We start from the raw sequence: 27039 nt of genomic DNA, 5'->3' as shown, positions 1-27039 counted from the left end.
TCTTTCCTTTTTTTCCATGGTTACTTCAACAAACAAATCAAAGCCCACCTGGTGGAAGGTCCAAACACTCCAGCACTACAAGCAAGGAGGACCTCTGCAGAGGACTGACCAGTGGGATAGAGCAGCCAAAACACAACAATAGAGTGCATGCAACATATGCCAAAAACACTTCCTGAAGTGCCAGGCCCTCAACAGTGAATGACCCCTTTTTAATATAGTAGTACTTGCAGGTGCAGACACAGAACAAGCTACTAAAACATGCAAAAGACAGAAATTAGCCAAAATGATGAAACAGAAGAATTCTTCCCCAAAACAAAATTTGGGAAGAAATCACAGCTAGAGAATTGCTCAAAACAGATATTAACAATATATCTGAACAAGAATTTAAAATAATAGTCATAAGACTAATAGATGGGCTTGAAGAAAGCATAGAAGATAACAGAGAATCTATTGCTGTAGAGATCAAACCTAGGACTAGGCATGATGAATTAAGAAATGCTATAAATGAAATGCAAAATAAACTAGATACAGTGACAGCAAGGGTGGAAGAAGCAGAGGAGAGAGTAGGTGAAAGGGAAGATAAAATTATGGAAAATGATGCTGAAAAAAAAGAGGGAAAGGAAATTACTAGATCATGAGGGGAGAATTAGAAAGCTAAATGATTGTGAAATGAAACAATAGGCATCACATAGGAGTTCCAGAAGAAGAAAAGCAAGAGAAAGGGGTGGAAGGTTTATTTGAACAAATTATAGCTGAGAACCTCCCTAATCTGGGGAAGGAAACAGGCATCCATGTCCCAGAGGCACAGAGAACTCACTTCAAAATCAACAAAAACAGGTCAACACCATGACGTGGCACAGTGAAACTGGCAAAATACAAAGATAAAGAGAGAATTCTGAAAGCAGCCAGGGACAGAAGGTCCTTAGCTTACAAGGTAATACACATAAGGTTGGTGGCAGACCTGTCTACTGAACCTTGGCAGGCCAGAAGGGAGTGAATGGGAAAAATATGTAGTCAAGAATCCTTTATCCAGCAAGGCTGTCATTCAGAACAGAAGGAGAGATAAAGACTTTCCCAGACAAACAAAAACTAAAGGAGTTGTGACCACTAAACTAGCCCTGTAAGAGATCCTAAGGGGGGACTCTGTAAGTGGAAAGCAGCAAAGACTACAAAGAACCAGAGACATCACAACAAACATGAAATCTACAGATAGCACAATGGCACTACATCCATATCTTTCGATAATCACTTGGAATGTAAATGGACTAAATGCCCCAATCAGAAAACACAGGGTATCAGAATGGATAAAAAACCAAGATCCATCTATATTCTGCCTACCAGAGACTCATTTTAGACCAGAGAACACCTGAAGATTGAAAGTGAGGGGGTGAGGAACCAGCAGTCATGCAAACAGATGTCAAAAGAAAGCCAGAGTAGCCATACTTATATCAAACAAACTAGATTTTAAAACAAACACTGTAACAAGAGATGAAGAAACATTATACCATAATTAAGGGGTCTATCCATCAAGAAGAGCTAACAATTGTAAATATTTATGCCCCCAATGTGAAACACCCAAATACATAAACCAGTTAATCACAAACATAAGCAAACTTTTGGGTAATAATACCATAATTGCACGAGACTTTAATACTCCACTTACAACAATGGAACAGATCATCTAGGCAGAAAATCAATAAGGAAACAATGGCTCTGAATGACACATAGGACCAAATAGGCTTAACAGATATATTCAGAACATTTCATCTTAAGCAGCAGAATACACATTCTTCTCGAGTACACATAGAACATTCTCCAAAACAGATCACATAGTGGGTCAGAAAATGCCCTCAAATAGGTACAAGAAGATTGAGATCATACCATGCATATTTTCATATCACAATGCTATGAAACTTGAGATCAACCACAGGAAAAATTTTTGGAAAGCCTCCAAATACATGGAGGTTAAAGAACATCCTAATTAAGAATGAAGGAGCTAACTAGGAAATTAAAGAAGAAATTTAAAAATACATGGAAGCAAATGAAAATGAAAATATGACAGTCCAAATCCTTTGGGATGCAGCAAAGACAGTCCTAAAAGTAAAATACATTGCAATTCAAGACTATCTCAAGAAGCAAGAAAGGTCCCACATACACAACCTAACCTTACACTTAAAGAAGCTAGAAAAGGAGCAACAAATAAAGCCCAAAGCCAGCAGAAGAGGGGAAATAATAAAGGTTAGAGCAGAAATAAACAATGTAGAGTCACAACAAACAAAAAAACAAACAGTAGAACAGATCAATGAATGTTTTTTTGAAAGAATAAACAAAAATGATAAACCTCTAGCCAGACTTCTCAAAAGAAAAGAGAGGGGACCGAAATAGATGAAATCATGAATGAAAGAGGAGAGATCACAACCAACACCACAGAAATACAAACAATTAGAAGACAATACTATGAAAAATTATGTGCCAATAAGCTGGAAAATCTAGAAGAAATGGACAAATTCCTAGACACTCACACACTACCAAGACTCAAATGGGGAAAAATAGAAAATTTGAACAGACCCATAACCAGCAAAGAAATTGAATCGGTTATCAAAAATCTCCCCCAAAATGAGTCCTGGCCAGAATGGCTTCCCAAGAGAATTCTACCAGATAATTAAGGCAGAGTTAATACCCATTCTTCTCAAACTGTTCTAACAAATAGAAATGGAAGGAAAGCTTCCAGACTCATTCTATGAAGCCAGCATTACCTCGATTCCCAAAACAGACAGACTCCACTAAAAAGGAGAATCACAGGCCAGTATCCCTGATGAACCTGGATGCAAAAATTCTCAACAAATACTAGCAAACTGAATTCAACAGTACATTAAAAGAATTATTCACCACGATCAAGTGGGATTCATTCCTGGGCTACAGAGCTGGTTCAATATTTCACAAATCAGTCAACATGATAGACCACATTAATAGAAGAAAAGATAATATGAACCATACGATGCTGTCAACAGATGCAGAAAAAGCATTTGACAAAATACAGCATCGTTTCTTGATAAAAACCGTCAAGAAAGTCGGGATAGAAGAAACACACCTTAACATTATAAAAGCCACATATGAAAGGCCCACAGCTAATATAATCTTCAGTGGAGAAAACTGAGAGCTTTCCCCCGAAGATCAGAAATATGAGAGGGATGTCCACTCTTGCCACTGTTGTTCAACGTAGTGTTGGAAGTCCTAGCCTCAGCAATCAGACGACAAAACGAGATAAAAGTCATCCAAATTGGCAAAGAAGAAGTCAAACTTTCACTCTTTGCAGATGACATGGTACTCTACCTGGAAAATCTGAAAGACTCCACTAAAAAACTGCTGGAGCTGATATAGGAATTCACCAAAATCTCAGGATATAAAATCAATGTACAGGAATTGGTTGCATTCTATACACCGATAATGGAACAATAGAAAGAGATATCAAGGAATCAATCCCATTTATAATTGCACTAAAACCCATAAAACATCTAGGAATAAACCTAACCAAAGAAGTAAAAGATCTGTGTGCTGAAAACCACAGAAAGCTATGAAAGAAACTGAAGAAGACACAAAGAAATGGAAAAACATTCTGTGCTCATGGGTTGGAAAAACAAATATTGTTAAAATGCTGACATTACCCAAAGCAATCTATATATTCAATGCAATCCCAATCAAAATTGCACCGGCATTTTTCTCAGAGCTAGAACAAACAATCCTAAAATTTGTGTGGAACCACAAAAGACCCGAGTAATGTTGAGAAAGAAAACCAAAGCTGGAGGCATCACAACCCTGGACTTCAAGATGTATTACAAAGCTGTAATCATCAAGACAGTATGGTATTGGCACAAAAACAGATATATAGGTCAGTGGAATAGAATAGAGAGCTCAGAAATGGACCCTCAAATGTATGGCCAACTAATCTTCTACAAAGCAGGAAAAAGTATCCAATGGAAAAAGACACTATCTTTAGCAAATGGTGCTGGGAGAACTGGGCAACAACATGAAGGTGAATGAAACCAAATCACTTTCTTACACCATACACAAAAATAAATTCAAAGTGGATAAAAGACCTAAATGTGAGACAGGAAACCATCAAAATCCCACAGGAGAAAACAGGCACCAACCTCTTTGATCTCAGCCACAGCAACTTCTTACTTGACATGTCTTAGGAGGCAAGGGAAATAAAAGCAAAAATGAACTATTGGGACCTCATCAAGATAAAAAGCTTCTGCACAACAAAGGGGTGAAAAGATGTTCAACATCCCTCATCTTCAGGGAAATACAAATAAAAACCACAGTGAGATACCACCTCACATCAGTCAAAGTGGCCAAAATTAACAACTCACGAAACAACAAGGATGCGGAGAAAGGGGAACCCTTTTGCACTGTTGGTGGGAATGCGACCCAGTGCATCCACTCTGGAATACAGTGTGGAGGTTCCTCAAAAAATTAAAAAATAGAACCAGCAATTGCACTACCAGAATTTATCCAAAGGATACAGGAGTGCTGATTCAAAGGGGTACATGCACCCAATGTTTATAGCAGTGCTATCAACAATAACCAAATTATGCAAAGAGCCCAAATGTTCATCAACTGATGAATGGATGAAGAATGGAATACTGCCTGATGATGAGAAAGAATGAAATCCTGCCATTTGCAACAATGTGGATGGAACTGGAGGGTATTATGCTAAGCAAATTAAGTCAGAGAAAGACAGATATCATATGATTTCACTCATATGTGGAATTTGAAAAACTCAACAGATGAATATAGGGGAAGGGAAGGAAAATTAAGATAAACATAAAGGGAAGCAAACCATAAGAGACTCTCGAATACAGAGAACAATCTGAGGGTTGCTGGAGTGGGGGTTGGGGGTGGATTAAATGGGTGACGGGCATTAAGGAGGGCACTTTTCAGGATGAACACTGGGTGTCATACGTAAAAGATGAATCACTGGGTTTTACTCCTGAAGCCAAGTCTACACTGTATGTTAACTAACTTGAAAATAAATTAATAAAAGAACCCTATAAGATTCTTATTTTACTTCAAAAATAATCAGCGCACCTGGGTGGCTCAGTTGGTTGAGGGACTAGCTTCGGCTTAGGTCATGGTCTTGTGGTTTGTGAGTTACAGCCCCGCATTGGGATCTCTGCTGTCAGCGCAGAGCCTGCTTGGGATTCTCTGTCCCCCTTTCTCTCTGCCCCTCCCCTGCTCTCTCTCCCTAAAAAATAAATAAACATTTAAAATATTAATAATAGGGGCACCTGGGTGGCTCAGTCAGTTAAGCATCTGACATTGGTTCAGGTCAGGATCTCACAGCTTGTGGGTTTGAGCCCCGCATTGGGCTCTGTGCTGACAGCTCCGAGCCTGGATTCTGCTTCAGATTCTGTGTCTCCCTCTCTCTCTGCCCCTCCCCTACTCAATTCTGTGCCTCTCTCTAAAAAATAAATAAGCATTAAATTTTTTTTAGTAAAATAATAATAATAATAATCATCATCATCATCATCTCTCAAGTGTCTGGCAGGTGACTGTACTCCAGCAGATTCTGAGGATAAAGAAAAATGGATGAGACAAGATCCTACACTTAAAAATAAGACATGGTGAATTCTGAGGTCCTCCTATTCACGGATCACTGACTGTCACTATCACTTTCACCAGTCACATTTTCCTTATTTCTTTTTTTTTCTGCTTCACATTCTTTTATTTATAAGTTCTTTCTTTCCTCTTTTGAAGGATACTGATCCACATCCTAATATCATCAGTCTCAGTCTCAACATTGGTCTACGTCAGCCAGCGTTGGGACATCATTTCACCTTTAGAGTCACAGTTTTATAATGTGTACACATTTCATGTAGATATACGTGTGCAAAGAGTGTATCAGTGTCTTTGCTTGTAAAAAGGGGATTATGATACCAACTATGTCATAAGTTTGAAATGATAGGATCAGTGACAGTGTGTAAGAAAAAAGAGAAAAAAATCACCAGAAGATATAACATAACCCTGAAATACGTAAAGAAAAAAATGTTTAAATTTTAGTTGACACACAATGTTACATTAGTTTCAGGTATACAGCATAGCAATTCCACAAGGTCTTACATTAATGCTCCGTTCACCACAAGTGTAGCCACCATCTGTCTCCATATACTGCTATTACAATATCATTGACAAAGTCCTTATGCTGTGTCTTATTCCTCTGACTCATTCATTTCATAACTAGAAGCCTGTATCTCCCACTCCCCTGTACTCATTTTGCCCGACCTGCCACCCTTCCCTCTGGCAACCATAATTTTGTCTTATGTATTTATAGGTCTGATTCTGTGTTTTGTTTATTCTTTGTTGTTGCTGTCGTTGTTTCTTGAGATTCTACATATGACTGAAACCCTATGACTTATTTCTCAATCTGACTTATTTCACTTTAACATACCTTCTAGGCCCACCCATGTTGTTTCAAATGGCATGATCTCATCCTTTTGTATGACTGTGTAATATTCCTGTGTGTGCGTGTGTTTGTGTGTGCGTATGTGTGTGTGTGTGTATTCCTTATCCATTCATCTACTGATAAGCAATCTTCATTATCCATTGATCTATTGATAGATACTTAGGTTGCTTCTGTATCTTAGCTGTTGTAAATAATGCTTCAATAAACATAGGGATGCATACATCTTTTTGAATTAGTGTTTTCATTTTCTTTGGATAAATACCCAGTAGTAGAATTATTGGATCATATGGTATTTCTGTTTTTAATTTTTTAAAGTATCTCCATACTCTTTTCCATAGTGGCTGAACCAGTTTGCATTCCCACCAACAGTACACAAGGGTTCCTATTTCTATACATTCTCACCCACCTTTGTTGTTTGTTGTGTTTTTTATTTTAGCCATTCTGACAGGTGTGAGGTGATATCTCATCGTGGTTTTGATTTGCATTTCCCTGATGATGAGTGATGTTGAACATCTTTTCACATCTCTGTTGGCCATCTGTAGGTCTTTGGAAAAAAAGTCTATTCAGGTCTTCTGCCCATTTTTAGATTGGATTGTGTGTGTGTGTGTGTGTGTGTGTGTGTGTGTGTGTGTGTGTGTGTTGAGTTGTATAAGCTCTTTATATGTTTTGGATATTAACCCCTTATCAGATATATCTTTTGCAAATATCTTCTCTCATTTAGTAGGTTGTTTTTTTGTTTTGTTGATGGTTTTCTGTGCTGTGCAAAGGCTTTGTATTCTGATAGGGTTCCCATAGTTTATTTTTGCTTTTGTTTTCCTTACCTTAGGAGACATATCTAGAAAAATGTTGCTGTGGCTGATGTCAGAGACATTACTGCCTGTGATCTCTTCTAGAATTTTTATGGTTTTAGGTCCCACATTTAGGTCTCTAATCCATTATGAGCTTATTTTTATATGTGGTATAAGAAAGTGGTCCCATTTCGTTCTTCTGCATGTTGCTGCCCAGTTTTCCCAGCACCATTTGTTGAAGACACTGCCTTTTCCCCACTGTGTAATCTTGCCTCCTTTGTCATAGATTAATTGGTTTATTCCTGGGCTTTCTATTCTGTTCCATTGATCTTTATGTCTATTTTTGTGCCAGTACCATACTGTTTTGATTACTACAGCTTTGTAGTGTAGCTTGATATCTGGGATTGTAATACCTCCAGTTTTGTTCTTTCTCAACATCACTTTGGCTACTTGGGGTCTTTTGTAGTTCTATACAAATTTTAGTATTATTTGTTCTAGTTTTGTGAAAAATGGTGTTGGCATTTGATAGAGATTGCCTTAAACCTGTAGATTATATAAAGCAAAATTTGATAGAATTACTAGGAAACAATTTAAAAGTCACAAATACTGTGGTATATTTTTGATACACTTTTCTCAAACTACAGATAAACCTGTAAAAGATACATACACACACACACACACACCACACACACACACACTTCCTAAAATTTACCAATATAAAACATATTCTTTCCAATCTTACATAGAACATTTAATCAAAATTGACCTTATTTACAAAATTAGTCTTAGCCAATCTCAAAGAATTGTTATCACACATACTATGCTTTTGATATTAATGAAATAAAATTAGAATTTCTCATAAAGGTAGAAGAAAATCTTAGGATACATATAATTCTTAAAATAGAAAGCCCAAACTTTACTTCTGAGTGATTCATGGAGCAAAGGAGGAATCACAAAGGAAATTACAAAATATGTATAAGTAAACAATAAAAGCATTCAATGTTATCAAAATGTAGCATATAGTATAAATAACTCCTAAAATGAAATTTATATCCTTCAATATACAAAAGAAATAAGGTAGTTTCAAAGTGAATAAACTCTGTTTTCAGTAGAAGATGCTAATAAAATAACAACAGAGAAAACCCAAAATAGTAGAAGGAAGGCTGTTTAAAAAGAGGAAAAAAGAAGAGTTTAAAAAAGAAAACAAATTGTGAAGGGTTAGTGGTGATGTAGTTTTTCAATCTACCCAAATTTCCTTATAAGCAGAGAGAGAACAATTAGGATAGTACCAACAAAACAAACAACACTGGACAATGCCAATAATAGAACTTGGTGACAAAGTATCTGTCAAAATCCCCAAATATAAGTGGGTTAGAACAAACCAGCTAAAACAACCAGACTCACATGTATGAGCATAAGGAAGCAAAAGAAAGCAAATACGGTAGACCTTAGAAGGGAAGAACCACCTAAATCAGTGATAGGTATTCAGTGGAAACCACGGCAGGACACTTCGAGGATAGCAACTCTAACCAGAGTGGTTGTTGCACCTTCCATTTCTAAGTAAGTCCATGAAGTCCATGATAATGTCTGAAAGAGCAGGAGAAGCTGGGACCTACGAACCCTAAACCAAGGACCCAAAGATACCTTCTAGGACAAGGATCTGTAATGAAAAATACAGGGAAAAGAATCCCAATAGAGTTGGAAAGGGACAATAAAGACAAAGGAAAGAGAAGCTACAGATAAATGAGAGAGGGAAATAGAATCTGGAGATCTCAGAAAGTATTAGCCTCATTTTTTGGATACTTTACAAAACAACAGAAGAGGTAACTCTACAGCCATGAAGTTAGAAAAGTTATTTTGACCCACCCTCCTTAAAGATCAGGAAAATTAATTTCATGTAAAAAAAAAAAAGTAACAGAAAAAGGATCACAGTCTAATTTCACATAGTTATTACACGAAAAAGAAAATATGAAGCAGAATAACTGTAAGAACATACACAATGTATAAATGAACGCTATAACTTAATATGAGTGTTAGCCTATGTATCAACTTGGCTAGATTATAGTACACAGTTATTTAATCAAACCTAGGTTTATCTGTGAAGATATTTTTATAGATGTGGCTTATATCTATAGTCAGTTGACTTTAAGTAAAAGAGAATGCCTTTAATAATGTGGATGGGGCCTCTTCCATCAGTTGGAAACCTTCAGAAAAAAATGGAGGTTTCCTGGAGAAGAAATTCTGCTTCAACACTGCAGCATTAACTCTTGACTGAATTTCCAGCTTGCTGGCCTGACCTAAAGATTTCAGAGTTGCAAGCTCCCACAGTCACAGGAGCCAGTTCCCTAAAATAAATCTCTTAATATAAGTATGTATAAATTCTAAAATGGTTCTGTTTCTCTGTGAGAACACTGGCTGATACATCTACTATTTCAAAATGAGGCAAAATAAATAAGGAAATGATAGAAGTTATGAAAGAACAATATAAATCAGAATTTGAAATTCATAAATAAGCTAGAACTCAGGAAAAATATAGAAATAAAAGAAAAAGCCATTTCAGAAATAAACCAAATGTGTTTAGAGAAAACACAACTGTGAATAAGCAATAGATAAGGCCTTGAGATAAACAGCTTTTTAAGAACAAAAGAGATAAAAAGTAATTCAAGAATAAGTGGCAAATATAAAAGATAGGCAAAGAAAATCCAATGTATGTATAGTTGGGAGATCCTGAAGAAGAAAACCAAGATGTTTGGAACATAACAGTAACATCAACACTAACTCTAAGTCAAGAGTAATATGTGAAATAAAATAACTTGAAACAACATATTAAAAAGGCACAGCTCATATCTATGAAAAACAATTACAAATGATTTAAAAAATAAAAACAACCAGGAGCTATATTAATAAAAGCACTGGGCTTAAAAAGAAACAGTTTGGGGATTGTGACCAAAACAAGAACAACCAGAACAACAACCAACACACATATTATTCATAAAGGAAAGCAAATCATATTTTCACCAGATGTTTTGGAAGCAACACTTTATGTCAGAGACAACAAAGTAACAGAAATAAAACAGAAGCCAATAATTTTTATATCCAGATACACCAACTTTTAGATACCAAATCCATAAATAAGCTCTTATGACCATAAAGTAATTCAGGTAATATTACTCTTAAGAGCCCTTCCTCAAGACTCTGCTAGAAGAAGAGCTTCAGGCCATCGAAATGACTGCGGAGACATCAGCATAAGGACTGAGGCTAAGTATTACATAAGAAGTTTTTGCCGAACCATGTCTCTGCATGGTGGGAATAAAAAAAGGATATAGTTGCTAATTCCTGTAATCTGACAGTGTAACAAAACATGAGGGGTGGGGGGGCTTATGGTTAGCCCAGGTAATGGTGGCCACATAAGTTTGACTCTCTCCACACATTTCCAAAAAAACACACGGATCAACAAATAAAACCCAGAAAAGTCTACATTACAGCAAAGCAAGAAGACAAAGCATACTATAAATGTCAAGTAGACCTGTAAGTAGAAAAACCAACTATCTTCAGCAGAGCTCTCACTCAAGCTCCTATCATAATCCATTGCAGAGAGTGAGGAGGCTTCTGGAACACTGCAGGGAAAAGACAGGAAACAAAAGGTTAAGACTGAATTCAAATCACCCACAGAGAGAGAAAGCACTCCCTAGGTGCAAAAATATAATAGGAAAAAACCTCCTGGGAGACCACAGAACTGTGAGGACAGGAATTAAAAGCACGTGAGACCCTCAGAAAGGTGTCACTTCAGGAGAGAAGATACAGGAAAGGGAAACACCCTTCGGAGAGTAAGTGGTGAAGGGAAGAATCAAGAGGGGAGGTTTAGGATCAGGTGAGTCGAAAAACCAAACCAAACAACCAAGAAAATGCAACACTACCAACAAAAAGCCATCAGTTAAAGAAACTGCACTTCGCTACAATGAGAGAAGTTTATCTAGGAATGGTGCAAACCAACTTAGGCTGCCAAACTGTCCATAAAATTCAAAGGTGTAATCAGACTTTACCTATAAAAAGCTGCTATAGGAGAAAAGAAAATAAAAATAAAAACATTTCAGTTCATTAAATTCCCTTAAAAAAACAAACAAAAAGCAGCAGAAAACTGCAAACTGATATTTAAACTGAATTAAATATCAAACAAGCATTTGGTGACAAGAGAAAGAAAAATCTTGAGTTATAAATTCACTGAGTAGGTGAATCACTAGGTTGTACACCTGAAACTGAAATATAACACTGTACTGGAATTGAAATAAAGTAAATTCATAAGCTAGGAACAGAAAATGAAACACAAATAGAAATAAGAGTTGACTAAACCAGCACGTGAAATAGATGATGATAAGGGACATGAAGATTAAATTAAAAGTTACTGGTGGGAAATTATATGTGAATAAAAACTGAAAAAAAGGCATTGAAGACAGGCAGAAAAACAACTAAGAGACTATAAGTGGAATAAGTAAAGAAGAAAAAAAGCAGGCTCTGTCAGTGTAGAGAGAGATGTGGGGCTCGAACCCATGAACCATGAGGTCATGACTGAGCCAAAAACAAGAGTCAGATGCTCAACCAACTGAGCCACCCAGGCACCCCTCAATTGCTGCAGCTTTATAGTTAAGTTTTAAAGTCAGGAACTGTGAGTCTTCCAACACTGTTCTTTTTCAAAAATGTCTGGTCTATTCTTTTTTTCTTGAATTTCCCTGTGAAATTCCATGTGAATTTCCATATGAAATTACTAAACTCAGTAGTTTTAATAATTTTTTAGTGGATTCATTAGGGGTTTTTATATTAATCATGTCATCTGCAAATAGAGGTAATTTATTTTTTTTCCTTTCCAATGTGGATGTCTTTATTTCATTTCCTTGTCTAATTGCCTTGGCTATGGTATGTATGTATGTATGTATGTATGTATGTATGTATTTAAAGAGTTTTAGGGTTGCCTTTTTAAAAATGTTTATTTATTTTTGAAGGAGAGGGGGTGGGTGCAGAGAGAGAGGGAGACACAGAATCCAAAGCAGGCTCCAGTCTCTGAGCTGTCAGCACAGAGACTGACACGGGGCTCAAACTCATGAGTGGTGAGATCATGACCTGAGCTGAAGTCAGATGCCCAGCTGTCTGAGCCACCCAGGTGCCCTTAGAGCATGCAACTCTTGATCTCAAGAGTCGTGAGTTTGATACCCACAGTGGGTGTATAGATTACTTAAGGAAGTAAAAATAATAATAAAATAAAATTTAAGAATCTTAACATTTTAACATACACACTAAAATATTTATGGATGACATATTATGTCTAGAATACCTCTATTTGCTTATTCACTTGTTTTAGATTCCATTTTGAGTGGAGTCATATGGTATTTGTCTTTCTCAGTCTAATTTACCTCACTTAGCATTATACCCTCTAGGTCCACCCATGCTGTCTCAAATGGCACAATCCCATCCTTTTTTATAGCTGTGTAAAACTCCATTTTGTGTGTTTGTGGGTGTGTACGTATCACATTGTCTTTATCAATTCATCTATTGATGGATACTTAGGTTGTTTCATGTCTTGGCTATCGTAAACAATGCTGTAATAAACACAGAGAGGCATATACCTTTTTGAGTTAGTGTTTTCATTTTCTTTGAGTAAACAGTAGTGGAATTATTGGATCATATGGTATTTCTATTTTTAATTTTTTGATGAATCTCCATACTCTTCTGCAGTGGCTGTGTCAATTTATATTCCCACCAACAGTGCAAAAGGGTTCCTTTTTCTCCACATCCTTATTAATAATTACTGTTTCTTGTCTTCTTGATTTTAGCCATTCTAACTGATGTGAAGTGATATCTCATTGTGATTTTGATTTGCAGTTCCCTGATGATGAGTGTTGTTGAGCATCTTTTCATGTCTCTGTTGGCCATCTGCACATCTTCTTTGGAAAAATGTCCATTTAGCTTCTCTGCCCATTTTTTTAATACTTTTTTTTTTTTTTTTTAGAGAAAGAGAGCAAGTGGGGGAGAGGGGCAGAGGAAGAGAGTGAGAGTTTTAGGCAGGCTCCACACTCAGCATGGGGCCTAATGGGAGGCTTGATCCCACAATCTTGGGATCATGACCTGAGCCAAAATCAAAAGTCAGATGCTCACCCAACTGAGTCACCCAGGTACCCCTCTGCCCACTTTTAATCAGATTATTTGTTTTTGGGGTTTTGGTGGGGTTGAGTCATATAAGTTCTTTATATATTTTGGGTATTAACACCTTATCAGGTATATCATTTGCAAACATCTTCTCCTATTTAGTAGTTGTCTTTTACTTCTATAGTTTCCTTTGCTGTGCAAAAGCTTTTTATTCTGATGTAGTGCGAATAGTTTATTTTTGTTTTTGTCTTACTTGCCTTAGGAGACATATCTAGAAAACTGTTGCTATGCGCAATGTCACAGAAATTACTGCCTGTGTGCTTTCTCTTCTAGGATTTTTATGGTTTCAGGTCTCGTGTTTAGGTCTTTAATCCATTTTGAGTTTTTTTTTCTTTTTTTTTTTTTTTGTATGTTGCTAAAAGTAGTCCAGTTTCATTCTTATACATGAAGCTGTCCAGTTTTCCCAACACCATTTATTGAAAAGACTATCTTTTCCCCATTGTATATTCCAGCATCCTTTGTCATAGATTAATTGATCATAGAAATGTGGGTTTATTTATGGGCTTTCTATCCTGTTGCATTGATCTATGTGTTTATTTTTCTGCCAGTATCATTCTATTTTGATTACTACAGATTTGCAGTATTATTTTGAAATCTGAAACTGTGATACCTCCAGCTTTGCTCTTCTTTCTCAGGATTGCTTTGGCTATTCAGGGTATTCTGTGGGTCCATACAAATTTTAGTATTATTTGTTCTAGTTTTGTGAAAAATGCTATTGGTATTTTGATAGGGATTGCACTGAATCTGCAGATTGCTTTGGGTAATATGGATATTCTGACAATATTAATTCTTCCAATCCATGAGAATTAAATATCTTTCCATTTGTTTGTGTCATTTTCAATTTCTTTCATCAGTGTTTTATAGTTTTCAGAGTACACGTCTTTCACCTCTTTGGTTAAGTTTATTCCTAGGTACTTTATTACTTTTGATGCAATTGAAAGTGGTGTTGTTTTTCAAATTTCTCTTTCTGGGACTTTACTGTTAGTGCTAACAATAAAGTCATTACTTTGTTGTTAGTAAATAGCACAGAGTTCTGCATATTAGTTTTGTATCCTGTAACTTGACTGAAGTGGTTTATTACTTCTAGTAGCTTTTTGGTAGAGTCTTTAGGATTTTCTCCATAAAGTATCATGTGGTCTGCAAATAGTGACAGTTTAACTTTTTTAAAAAAAGTTTTTAGTGTTTATTTATTATTGACAGAGAGAGAGAGACCGAGCATGAGTGGGGGGAGGGGCAGAGAGAGGGAGACAGAATTTGAAACAGGCTCCAGGCTCTGAGCTGTCAGCACAGAGCCCGACGCGGGGCTCGAACTCGTGGACAGCGAGATCATAACCTGAGCCGAAGTCGGACGCTCAACCGACTGAGTCACCCAGGCGCCCCCCACCTTTTTTTTCTTTTTTTAGCAATATGCATGCATCTTGTTTCTTTTTCTTGTCTCATTGCTGTGGGTGGCTAGGACTTCCAGTACTAGGTTGAATAAAAGTGGTGAGAGTGGATAACCTTGTCTTTTCCTGCCCTTAAAGGAAAAGCTTTCAGTTTTTCACCATTGAGTATAATGTTAGCTGTGGGGTTTTCCTATATGGCCTTTATTATATTGAGGTATGTTCCCTCTAACCCCATTTTGTTGAAAATTTTTATCATGAATCTTGTCAAATGCTTTTTCTGCATCTACCGAGATGATCATATAATTTTCCCCCTCATTTTCTTGATGTCATTTATGACATTGATTGACTTACAGATATTGAACCATGCTTGCATCCTGGGAATAAATCCCATTTGATCATGGTGAGTGATCTTTTAATGTATTGTTTTATGCAGTTTGCTAATATTTTGTTGAGGATTTTCCATCTATGTTCATCATGCATATTGGCCTGTAGTTTTATTTTTTTGTGGTGTCATTGTCTGTTTTTGGTATCAGGGTAATGTTGGCCTCATAGAATGTATTTAGAAGCTTTCCTTCTCCAGTTTTCGGGAAGAATTTGAGGGGAATAGATATTAACTCTTCTTTAAATGTCTGGTAAAATTCATTATGTGAATACATCTGGTCCTGGACTTTTATTCTGTGATAGTTTTTTGATTACAATTCAATTTTGTTACTTTTACTTGGTCTGCTCAGATTTTCTATTTCTTCCTTGTTTAGCTTTGGAAGATTAGATTTATCCATTTCTTCCAGGCTGTCCAGTTTGTTGGCATATACTTTTTCACAGTATTTTCTTATGATCCTTTGTGTTTCTGTGGTGTCAGTCGCTGTTTATCCTCTCTCATTTCTGATAATAGGCATTCTAACTGGTGTGAAGTGAGTTCATTGTGGTTTTGATTTGCATTTCCTTGATGATTAGTGACACTGAGCACTTTTTCACGTTCCTGTTGGCAATCCGTAGATCTTCTTTGGAAAAATGTCCATTTAAATCTTCTGCTCATTTTTAAATCAAATTGTTTGCTTTTTCCTATTTTATGTTGTATGTTGTATGAGTTCTTTATATATTTTGGATGTTAACCCCTTATGAGATACATGGTTTGTAGATATTTTCACCTATTCGGTACATTGCCCTTTCATCTTATTGATGATTTCCTTTACTGTGAAAAATATTTTTAGTCTGTTGTAGTTCCATTTGTTTATGTTTGTCTTTGTTGCCTTTGCTTTTGGTATCAGTTTAAAAAAAAAAGTCATTGCCAAGACCAATGTGAAGGAACTTACTGCCTGTGTTTTCTTCTCAGAGTTTTATGGTTTCAAGTCTTTTATTCAGGACTTTAATCCATTTTCAGTTAATTTTTGTATATGGTATAATATACTTGTCTAGTTTCATTCTTTTGCATATGGCTATCCAGTTTTCACAACACCTTTTATTAAAAAGACTGTCTTTTTCCCATTGTATATTCCTGGCTCCTTTGTTGCAAATTAATTGACCATATATGCATGGGTTTATTTCTGGGCTCTCTATTCTGTTCCATCAATCTCTGTGTTGTTTTCTTTAATGTTGTTAATTTATTTTTAAGAGAGAGAGAGAGAGCAAGAGAGAGAGCACAAGCAGGGGAGGGGCAGAGAAAGAGGGGGGCAGAAGATCTGAAGCAGGCTCTGCACTGACAGAAGTGAGCACATTTGGGGCTCAGACTCATGACCTATGAGATCATGACCTGACCAAAGTTGAACATTCAAACAACCGAGCTACCCAGGCATCCCTCTCTATATATGTATTTTGAAGTTTATTTATTTATTTTGAGAGAGAGAAAGAGAGCAGGGGAAGGGAAGAGAGAAGGAGACAGAGAATCCCAAGCAGGCTCTGTGCTGTCAGCACATGAACCATGAGATTTTGACCTAAGCTGAAACCAAGAGTCAGATGCTTAACTGAGTCACCCAGGTGCCCCTTTTCTTAAACGTTTATTTATTTTGAGAGGGGGGTGGAGGGGCAGAGAGAGAGAGAGAGAGAGAGAGAGAGAGAGAGAGAGAGAGAGAGAATCCCAAGCAGGACTCGCACGGTCAGTGCAGAGCCCAACTTGGGGCTCAGTCTCACAAACTGTGAGATCATGACCTGAGCCATAATCAAGAGTTGGATACTCAACCGACTGAGCCACCCAGACACCCCTCTATATCTATTTTTATGCCAACATATTGTTCTGATTGCTACAGCTCTGTGATGTAGTTTAAAATCATATAAGGTGGTGCCTCCAGCTTTGTTCTTCTTTCTCAATATTGCTTTGGCTATTTGATGTCTTTTATGGTTTTACACAAACTTTTCCATTGTTTGTTCTATTTCTGTAAAATATAGCATCAGAATTTTGATAAAGATTGCACTGAAAGTGTAGATTTCTTCGAGTTGTATGGCCATCTTAACAATGTTAATTCTTTAAAAAAAATTTAAGTGTTTATTTATTTTTGAGAGAGAAAGAGAGACAGAGTGCAAATAGGGGATGGGCAGACAGACAGGGAGACACAGAATCCGAAGCAGGTTCCAGGCTCCGAGCTGTCAGCACAGAGCCTGACACAGGGCTCAAACTCATGAACCATGAGATCATGACCTGAGCTGTAGTTGGATGCTTAACTGACTAAGCCACCCAGGCGCCCCAATAATGTTAATTCTTTTCATCCATGGGTGTGGAATATCTTTCCATTTATTTATGTTTTCTTCTATTTCTTCCATCAATATCTTATAGTTTTAATGTAGCAGTCTTTTACCTCCTTGGTTAAATTTATTGCTAAGTATTTTTATTTCTTGATGTAATTCCAAATAGGATTGTTTTCTTAATTTCTCTTTCAGACTGCTGTTAGTGTACAGCCACACAAGAGATTTTTTGAATATTGATTTTGTATCCTGCAGTTAATTTTATCTTTTCAAAGAACCAGCTTCTAGTTTCATTGATCTTTTCTATTGTTATCGTAATCTCTATTTCATTTCTTTCTTTTTTTTTAATGTTTTATTCATTTTTGAGAGACAGAGAGAGACAGACAGACAGACACAGAGCATGAGCAGGGGAGGGGCAGAAAGAGAGGGAGACACAGAATACCAAGCAGGCTCCAAACTCTGAGCTGTCAGCACAGAGCCTGACGCAAGGTTTGAACCCATGAACCGCAAGATCACGACCTGAGCTAAAGTCGGATGCTTAACTGACTGAGCCACCCAGGCGCCCCATCTACTTTATTTATTTCTGTTCTTATCTTTGTTATTTCCTTCTACCTACCTACTTTGGGCTTCATTTCTTATTTTTCTAGTTTCTTGGGGTGTAATATTGTTTGATATTTTTCTTGTTAGTTGATTTAGGCATTTAAGCTATGAACCTCTATCTTAGAAGTGTTTTTGCTGCATCCCATTCCCTCCTCATTTGTCTCAAGTTACTGGTTGATTTGTATTTCAATTTATTTTTTGATGCATTGGTTGTTCAGTAGCATGTTGTTTAATCCCCACATATTTGTGAATTTTCCAGTTTTCTATTTATCATTGATTTCCAGTTTTATACCACTGCAGTCAGAAAATTTGCATGATATATTAATCTTCTTTTTTAAATTTTTTAAAATGTTTATTTTTTCTATTGTTTTTTAATGTTTATTCATTCTTGAGAGACAGAGCATGAGTGGGGGTGGGGCAGAGAGAGAGAGGAAGACCCAGAATCTGAAGCAGGCTCCAGGCTCAGAGATGTCAGTGCAGAGCCTGACGTGGGGCTCAAACCCACAAACTGAGAGATCATGACCTGAGACAAAGTCATATGCTCAACCAACTGAGCCACCCAAGCATCCTTGATATGATACTAATCTTAAGACTTGCTTTGTGGCCTAACACATGACCTCTCTATTCTGGAGAATGTTCCCTGTGTTTGAGTATTCTGTTCATTTTGGATGGGATGTTCTGTAAATATCCGTTAAGTTCTATCTGGTTGAATGTGTTGTTCAAGGCTGATATTTCCGTTTTGATTTTCTGTCTGGATTATCCACTAATGAAAGTGGGATAATAACATCCTCTACTATTATTGTATTGCTGTGTATTTCTCCCTTTAGTTCTGTTATTATTTGTTTTATATGTTCAGCAACTCCTATGCAGAATGCATAAATAGGTACCAATGTTATGTCATCTTATTCGATTGAACGCTTCTTCTTCATGTAATGCTCTTGTCTTGAAGCCTATTTTGTGTGATATAAGTATAGCCAACACTGCTTTTTTTTGGTTTCCATTTGCACAGAATATCCTTTTCCATCCCTTCACTTTCAGTCTGTGTGTTTGTCCTTACATCTGTTGAGTCTCTTATCAGCAGCACATAGATGGATTTTTTTTTTAATCCAGCCAGCCACTTGGTTTTTTGATTAGAGAATTTAGTCCATTTACATTTAAAGTAATTACTGGTAGGTATGTACAAGTATACCTCTGAGATATTGCAGTTTCATTTACAGACCACTACAATAAATTGTATATCACAATAAAATGAATCACATAATTTTTTTGTTTTCACTGCATATAAACATTGTTTAGACTGTACTATAGTTTATTAAGTGTGTGATAGCATTATGTCGTACATACCTTAGTTTAAAAAACATTGTGAATAATGCTAACCATCATGTGAGCTTTCAGCAAGCTGCGGTTACTGATCACAGAGTACTATAACAAATGCAATAATGAAAATTTGAAATATTGTGAGAATTACCAAAATGTGACACAGAGACATGAAATGAGCAGATGAGATGGTATTGGGAAAATGGTGTTGACAGACTTGCTTGATGCAGGGTTGCCATAAATCTTCCAATATGTAAAACAAAAACAAAAACAAAACAGTAGTATTTGCAAAGCACAATAAAGTGAAGCACAATGATATGAGGTATGGCTGTACTTACGCCATTTTGTTAACTGTATTCTGGCTGGTTTGTAGTTTCTCTGTGTTTCTTTCTTCTCTCCTCTCTTTTGTTTTGTTGACTTTCTTTTGTGGCATACTTAGATTCCTTCTTCCTTATCTTTTATGTATCTACTACAGGTTTTTTGCTTTGTGGTTACCATGAGGCTTACACACAAAAACTTGTAACAGTGTATTTTAAGTAGATAATAACTCAAGGTTGATCACAATCTAAAGTGCTACATTTTTACTAACCCCTTGCACATTGTTTTTGATGTCATAGTTTACATCTTTTTTTCCTGTGCATCCCTTAAGAAATTATTAGTTTATTTTTAGTACTTTTGTCTTTTCACCTTCACACTAGCTTTATAAGTAACTAACCCACTACCTTTACTATACAGTTACCTTTCCAGTGAGATTTATTCTTTCATGTTTTGTTACTAATTAGTACCTACCCCCCCCCCCAGCATAAAAAGTCACTTTCACATTTCTTGTAAGGCTAGTTTGTGATGATGAATCCCTTTAGCTTTTGCTTATCTGGAAAACGATTTCTCCTTCAATTCTATATGAAAATTTTGCTGCACAGAGTATTCTTGTGTGGAAGTTTTTTTCTCTCAGCACTTTGAATATATTGTGCCACTCACTTCTGACCTGCAATGTTTCTGCTGAAAAATCTACTGATAGCCTTATGGGGTTTATCTTGCATGTAACAGAAGTTATTTTTCTCTTGCTGCTTGTAAGATCTCTCCTTGTGTTTAACTTTCAATGTTTAAATTATAATGTGTCTTTGTTGGGGTCTCTTTGGGTTCATCCTATTTGTAACTCTCTGGGCTTCCTGGATCTGGATGTCTGCTTCCCTCCCCAAATTAGGGAAGCTTTCAGTCATTATTTCTTTAAAAATTGTCAGCCCCTTTCTCTCTTCTTTTGGGCCCCTATAATGTGAATGTTAGTCCACTTGATGTTGTTCTGTAAGTCCCTTAATATTTCTTTACTTTTTCCCCCCACTCTTTTTTCTTTTTATTGCTCTGTTTAGGTGTATTCCACTGCTCTGCTTTCAGGTTCACAGATCCTTTCTTCTGCCTTGTCTAGTCTTCTACTGAACCCTGTGGTGTACCTTTCAGTTCAGTTATTATATCCTTCAGCTCTGTGACTTCTATTTGGTATCTTCTTATATTTTGTATCTCTTGGTTGAAGTTCTTACTGTGTTCAACCATTCTTCTCCTGAGTTCAAAGGGCATCTTTACAACTATCATTTTGAACTCTTTATCAGGCAAATTACTTATCTCCATTAGAGTAAGGTGTCTCCCCCACCCCTGTCACTGAGGTTTTATCTTATTCTCTTGTTTGGAACATATTCCTCTGTTTCTTCTATTTCCTTGACTCTCTGGTGTTCATTTCTATGCATTAGATAAAATAACCACCTCTTCTAGTCTTGATGAAGTGGCCTTGTGTAAAAGATGAAGCTTATCATTTAACCTTGCCCTAGGTCTTGGTTGTCCTTCAAAACTTTGTGATTTTCCAAGAAGCTTACTTTATTTTTAATAACTCCCAGTAGTTGAGGATGTTCCAGTCCTGTCATTGTCCCAAAGGGAGGATCTCAGTGAGCACCTAGATGCATGTTGTCTAGAAGCCAGACACTCAAGCAGTAGCTTTTAAAGTATACAAATACATATAGTCCAATGGGACTACAAGTGTAAGCCTCCCTGGCCACTAGAGCCAGGAAATCCGGAGGTGTCCTGTGGGTTACAAAAACGAGGCTCTAGACAAATGCATAAGTTCCTTTATGGGAGATACTGGCAAGCTGTAGAGGACATAGGGAAGTAGAGAGATGGCCTCCATCAGCTTATGTTCCCTCAGAGCACCTTCACAGGTTCCTAGATGTGTGTCAAACCTGAATCCTGCCAAAGCTCATGCCAAAGCTCCCAGAAAAGCAAATAGGTAGAGAAAAACTGTTTCAAAATGCTTTCCATCAAGATTTATGAAATATTTCATCCCTAAAGTGTCTTCTGTACACTCAATAATTTCTTTCTTTCTCTGAATATCACTTGCAAGGAAGCTGCTATACCACTGGTTTTAGCATCTACTCTCTTGCATTTTGTCTACCTTCCTGGTGGAGAATCAAACTCTGGCTCCCAATTTGCATTTCTATAATGACATAATTCCACTATTTTGGTTACCAATTGCCAACTAAGATGATATATTTCTGTCACCCCCCCCCCAAAAATGATAAAGAAACAGTAGAGATCAAGAAAGGAGATTTTTACAGGGTGCCCTGGCTGGTTCAGTTGGTGGAGCATGTGACTCTTAATCGTGGGGTTATGAGTTTGAGCTCCATGCTGGGTGCAGAGATTACTTAGAAAAAAAAGAGATTTTTAAAATGACTAATCAAATGGTCAATTATACAGCAAAGATGTTCAAGAAACAAAGATGAAATAGATAAATGATATTAAAGAAATTAACTACAAATAACAATTTAGGTGATAAGTACAGATTTTATAAGAAATGGATAGCAATGGATTTAAAAACAAATGACGTTGTTTGTATAGTTTCCTTTTGCCTGACTTTGAGTAACGTAATAAATTTTTAATAATGTAAATGCAATGATATATATAAACATAGAATATAAGTGTAAACTGATACAATTACTTTGTAAAATCTTTTGCATCACCTACTAAAGCTGAACACGTGCATATTCCCCAGGACCTACCGATTCCACTTAGTTATATACCCACCAGAAATGCATATATGTTAACCAGAAGATAGGCATAAAAATGTTCCTAGTAGCCCTAATCATAGCAGACTAAAAATGGAAACAACCTAGTTGCTTATCTAGAATAAAAGGATGCCTATACTGTGGCATGTTAATTCAAGGAAAGAGTATACACCATTGAAACTAAACTTCAGCTACGGTAAACAACTTACTGTTTTTCTATTATTTTTCTGGTATTATCTTTTTTCTATATATAGATATTGACAACATCTAAAAAGATAATACTAGAAAATAATTGAAAAACAGTAAGTTGTTTAATTGATGGTGGTTCATTACATGGAGACAATAATGTGAATGCATACTTTATATTATATACAAGTGGACTCTAGATGAATTTCTGACCTATATTTGAAAGGTCAAGATATAAAGCATATAAAAGAAAAAGGATAAATATCTTTGCAGCTCCAGGCAGGAGAAGATTTTTCTTAAGTAAGACTCCAAGGGCACCTGGGTGGCTTAGTTGGTTAAGCGTCTGACTTGGCTCAGGTCATGAGCTGACAGTTCTTGAGTTCAAGCCCCATGTTGGGCTCTGTGCTGACAGCTCAGAGCCTGGAGCCTGCTTCAGATTTCTGTGTCTCCCTCTCTCTGCACCTCCCCCACTCACACTCTGTCTCTCTCTCTCTCTCAAAAATAAATAAACACTAAAAAAAAAAAAAAAGGCTGCAAAAAAAGTAGAAAGTATGAGGTCAAAAAGAGTGGGGGAGGAGCGGGGAGGCAGAGTGGTTTGGTTCAACAAAAGTCGGCTTTTTCTTGAAAAATAAAATATCCATGGACAAAGTTAATGGTTAGATGAGTAGATGAGAGACAAGAAAATGATTAAAACTTAAACTTTTTTTTACGTAGGCTTCACTCCCAGTGCAAAGTCCAACGTGGGGCTTGAACTCACAACTCTGAGATCAAGACCTGAGCTGAGGTCAATAATTGGACACTTAACTGACTGAGTCACCCAGATGCCCTGATAACTGAAACATTTAAAACCAATATTCAACTAATATAGAGAGTGGAATGTATACAGCACTCTGTAAATCAACAAGAAAAGGGCATAAACTTAAATGGAAAATGGGCAAAAGGTTATGACCAGGCAATTCAGAAGAGAAGCTTGTGTAAAAGTGGTAAGAGATGCTCAAAATCAGTAGCCATCAGAGAATTGAAAATAGCAACAGTGATATTAGCACATACTAATGATGTTGGTAAAAAATAGAAACTTCAATAATACCAGACTTTGGTGGAGATGTGTACTAGGTGAGAGTGGAAATTGTGATTGCCATTTAAGAACAATCTTGCAGAATTTAGTTAAATTGTCTGCTTTCCCTGTGTCCCTGCAACCATAACTGAAAAATTATTGCGCAGACCCGTAAAAGGACATGTAGAAGGATCTTCTTCACAGTGTTGTTTGTGGTGATAGAAAGCCACGTGTCCATCATTAGGGGGGTATATAAATAAAATAAAACACACACTAGTAAGCAGGCAGCATTCAGAAGAAATTAAGGCAAAGTATTGGATAAAAAAAGGAATATAGAGAATGAAATTTACAGCTTTGGTGACCATACGTCTCCGTCTATCTAGGCTGTTCCAATTCATACACGCTGTCCCAGCAAAAATATTAATAGCACTATCTTTCACTGTCTATAGTTTACACAATATATTGTATGACCATCTTATCTGTGAATACTAAATTAAAAAAAACACTCAAAACCACATTATTTGTTTTTGCTACACACATATCTAAGGACATTCATTGGGAAGGGGATTTATATTAGGACGACAAATGAGACAACGGAAATAAAATAAAAACAAATGAATGACACCACACTATACAACTAAGTATAAAACACTGCTCTTTGCTCTAAGGTAAAAAATGATTCTTGACTATAGTTTGAAAAAAATTAAACACTTACAGTACTTCTGGTACTAAAAATGTGGTAGCTTGGGCTGTTACTGGAATACCTGTGGAGGAAAAGGTCAAATATAAATATTAAAACTAATTTCTCCTCCAAATAAGAGGGATTGTATAGCAAACCCTTAAGTTGACATAAGTGCAGAGGGAAGTTTTGCATATGACAGAGGCAATATTTAATAAATGGAACTGGAAAACGGAACTGGACTCATAAGGAGAAAGAAATGATTGCAGCCCTACCTTAGATCATTAAAGGAAACCAACTCCGTCGGGATACGAAATGTCAAAAACAAAATGTTAACGCTCTTAGTAGAAAATGTAGGTACATATCTGTTAGACCTTGAGCAAAGGAAGAATTCGTTCAATAAGACATCTACCCTGACTTTTGCCTGCAACTTTGTCTGCACTAATTATCTCAATGAATTTAGTATTCTCGTCCGTTATGAATGTAGACCAGGGGGTGTCAAACCATGCCTTACAGGTCCAATTCCACCTGTTTGTTTTTATAATAGAGATTCATTGGCGCACAGCCACATCCCCTGGTTGGCTATTGTAAGGGTGTGCATGAATCCCTAAAATGGCAGAGTTGACTGCATCATCTGTAAAGCCCCAAGTATTTACTACCTGGTCCTTTCCGGAAAAGTTTGGTGACCTCTGGGGTACAACATAAAGTTTATACAACACCTAGAATTCACAGGCCATCCTTAATAATATCCCCCATCCTTATTTATCGATCCATTGTTTGCCAGGCCTATGCTGGGAGCTAAATATATCTTTGCATTCAAGCCTCACGACAACCACGTGAGGCAGGTTTCATCTTCTTCACCTTATAGAGGAAAAAATGGAAGCTTACAAAGCACCAGAAACCATCCACCACCTAGTCATCCTAGGGAAGTGCCCTCGCTCCCTGCCTCCACTCCCCGGTGGTGGCGACTTCTGGGTTCTCGTTTGCTCCGCTCGTCTCCGGCGGAACGAGAGCGCGGCAGGAGGAAACGAGTGTACGGATTCGCGGGGGCTCAGCTGTGCACCCGACAGCCACGCGAAGTCACCAAGACCCTGGAGTAGCAGAGCCCTAGCACTGCCCCTCACTCCCGCCCCATTCATGGAAAACTGGCGGAAGGAGGCGGCGGGGCGCCGGGGCTGGGGGCCGGGAGCTGGGGCTCGGGGCGCTGGTCCGCAGGGGCGGGTGGGCCAGGACGCCAGGGCGCGGGGGCGCGCTCTGCCCGGTGTCCCAGGGCGCCTTGGGCGTCTCTCTACCTCCACAGGGCCGAGCCGCAGCAGCTCAGCCACGACAGCAACACCGCCACTCCCTGGGCCGACATGGCGCCGGGATGGCGTCCGCCCAACGGCCCGGGCCACGCCCACCCTGCCCTCGCGCGCTCCCCGGGGGTGCCGTCCGACCCGCCGAGGAGGTGCCCGGGGCCCGGCGCCGCAGGGCGGGGTCGAGCCCCACCCGCGAGGGCCAGCGCGCAGTGCGCATGCGTGCCAGCGCGCCGCTACCTGCGCTATCCCTGAGCTTGGTAGTTGGTTGGAGGAGGAATCGTAAAACCAGACGGGAGGAAGGGCAGAAACCGTGCTTTTTGGGAGTGAAAGAGCAAAACCACTCCGGAAAATCCCAGTTGACGGAACGAGGGTGAAGCTTTTAAGTTCCTGCATCCTTTAGCCCAAGTCTTCGTTGTGACTGTACATAAATATTGCAATAGCGAATACACATCTGGCAGTGCTTTCCAGGATCCAGCACTCTAGAAGTGGTTTTTAAGTTCCACAGAAATGAACAGTAACGGGGACTTATTGAGCACCTACTTTAGGCCCAACGCCACCTCGTGCACTTGAGTACCAGGAAACATGACGGCTTTCTGGTTTACAAAGGGGTTTGTAATCTTGTGGTAAAGCTAAGATAAACAAACACCACAATTTTCAGTTTTCTAATTTATGTTTGTTAGTAGACCAAATAATCTGAATCCTTGAGTGCTGCAACTACCTTTACTCCTCCTTACGTCCTCAGTGCCCAGTACCATCATGGTTTGTAGTACGTCCTCAAGGTTTACCGACAAGGAATCACTGAATAAAACCAGTATAATACTAAAATACGCTCTAGGGACCATTAGAGAACGTGATTGTGTGTATACGATATATATGTAGTAGACATTGCATTTAATGTTTACATGAGGCTCTATTCGCACTTTTTCCCGAAGCATCTTTATACCAGAATTAGCTGTCCTAGTTAATTTGTGTTGCAGTTGGAAGAGCATTAGATCAGCAGTTGATACAGTTTACTCCAGAAGCTAGGCGCGATTCAAACACTGAAGAGTGGAATGTACAAAAAGGGCCTGGGCTCTGGGCTCTCTCGGTGCCAATCCAGCCCGCACTAGAGCAAGTTAACTTTTAAATCCTATAAAATAAGGGTAAGAGAGTATTACTTCCCTTACGTGGTTGTGGAATTTAAAAGAGCTAAGTGCATCACAATATTTGGCACAAACTATACATCAATATTCTCCTCTTCTCTGAGCCTCTGTTACTAGTGTGTATAATGAGAAGGGTTGGAACTTTACTTGATCTCTAGACTTTCAGTTCTAATGTCCTCCATTGCTCTACTTTTGAGTTTGCC

The 27039-nt window shown here is 37.8% G+C and overlaps 1 protein-coding gene across 5 annotated transcripts in view; it reads right to left on the bottom strand.

The window, feature by feature from the left end:
• CATSPERE (catsper channel auxiliary subunit epsilon) overlaps nt 1–26087 on the bottom strand; it is a 201771-nt gene extending 175684 nt beyond the window's left edge. The window contains exons 1-3 of one of the 5 annotated variants that reach the window (XM_053209826.1): nt 25689–25781; nt 24672–24770; nt 24433–24481 (exon numbers count right to left, since the gene is read on the bottom strand). In XM_053209826.1, the coding sequence (XP_053065801.1) occupies nt 24433–24481; nt 24672–24770; nt 25689–25753 (213 nt within the window). In that variant the 5' untranslated portion in view covers nt 25754–25781. Of the gene's footprint in view, nt 1–24432; nt 24482–24671; nt 24771–25688 lie in introns of all 5 variants that reach the window. The other 4 variants (XM_053209824.1, XM_027046286.2, XM_053209825.1 and 1 more) reach the window with 4 other exon arrangements.
• Between the last annotated feature and the right edge of the window lie 952 nt (nt 26088–27039).

This window comes from Acinonyx jubatus, chromosome E4, assembly GCF_027475565.1.
Source record: "Acinonyx jubatus isolate Ajub_Pintada_27869175 chromosome E4, VMU_Ajub_asm_v1.0, whole genome shotgun sequence".
NCBI lineage: Eukaryota > Metazoa > Chordata > Mammalia > Carnivora > Felidae > Acinonyx > Acinonyx jubatus.
This window is presented reverse-complemented; position numbering and strand designations above follow the sequence as displayed.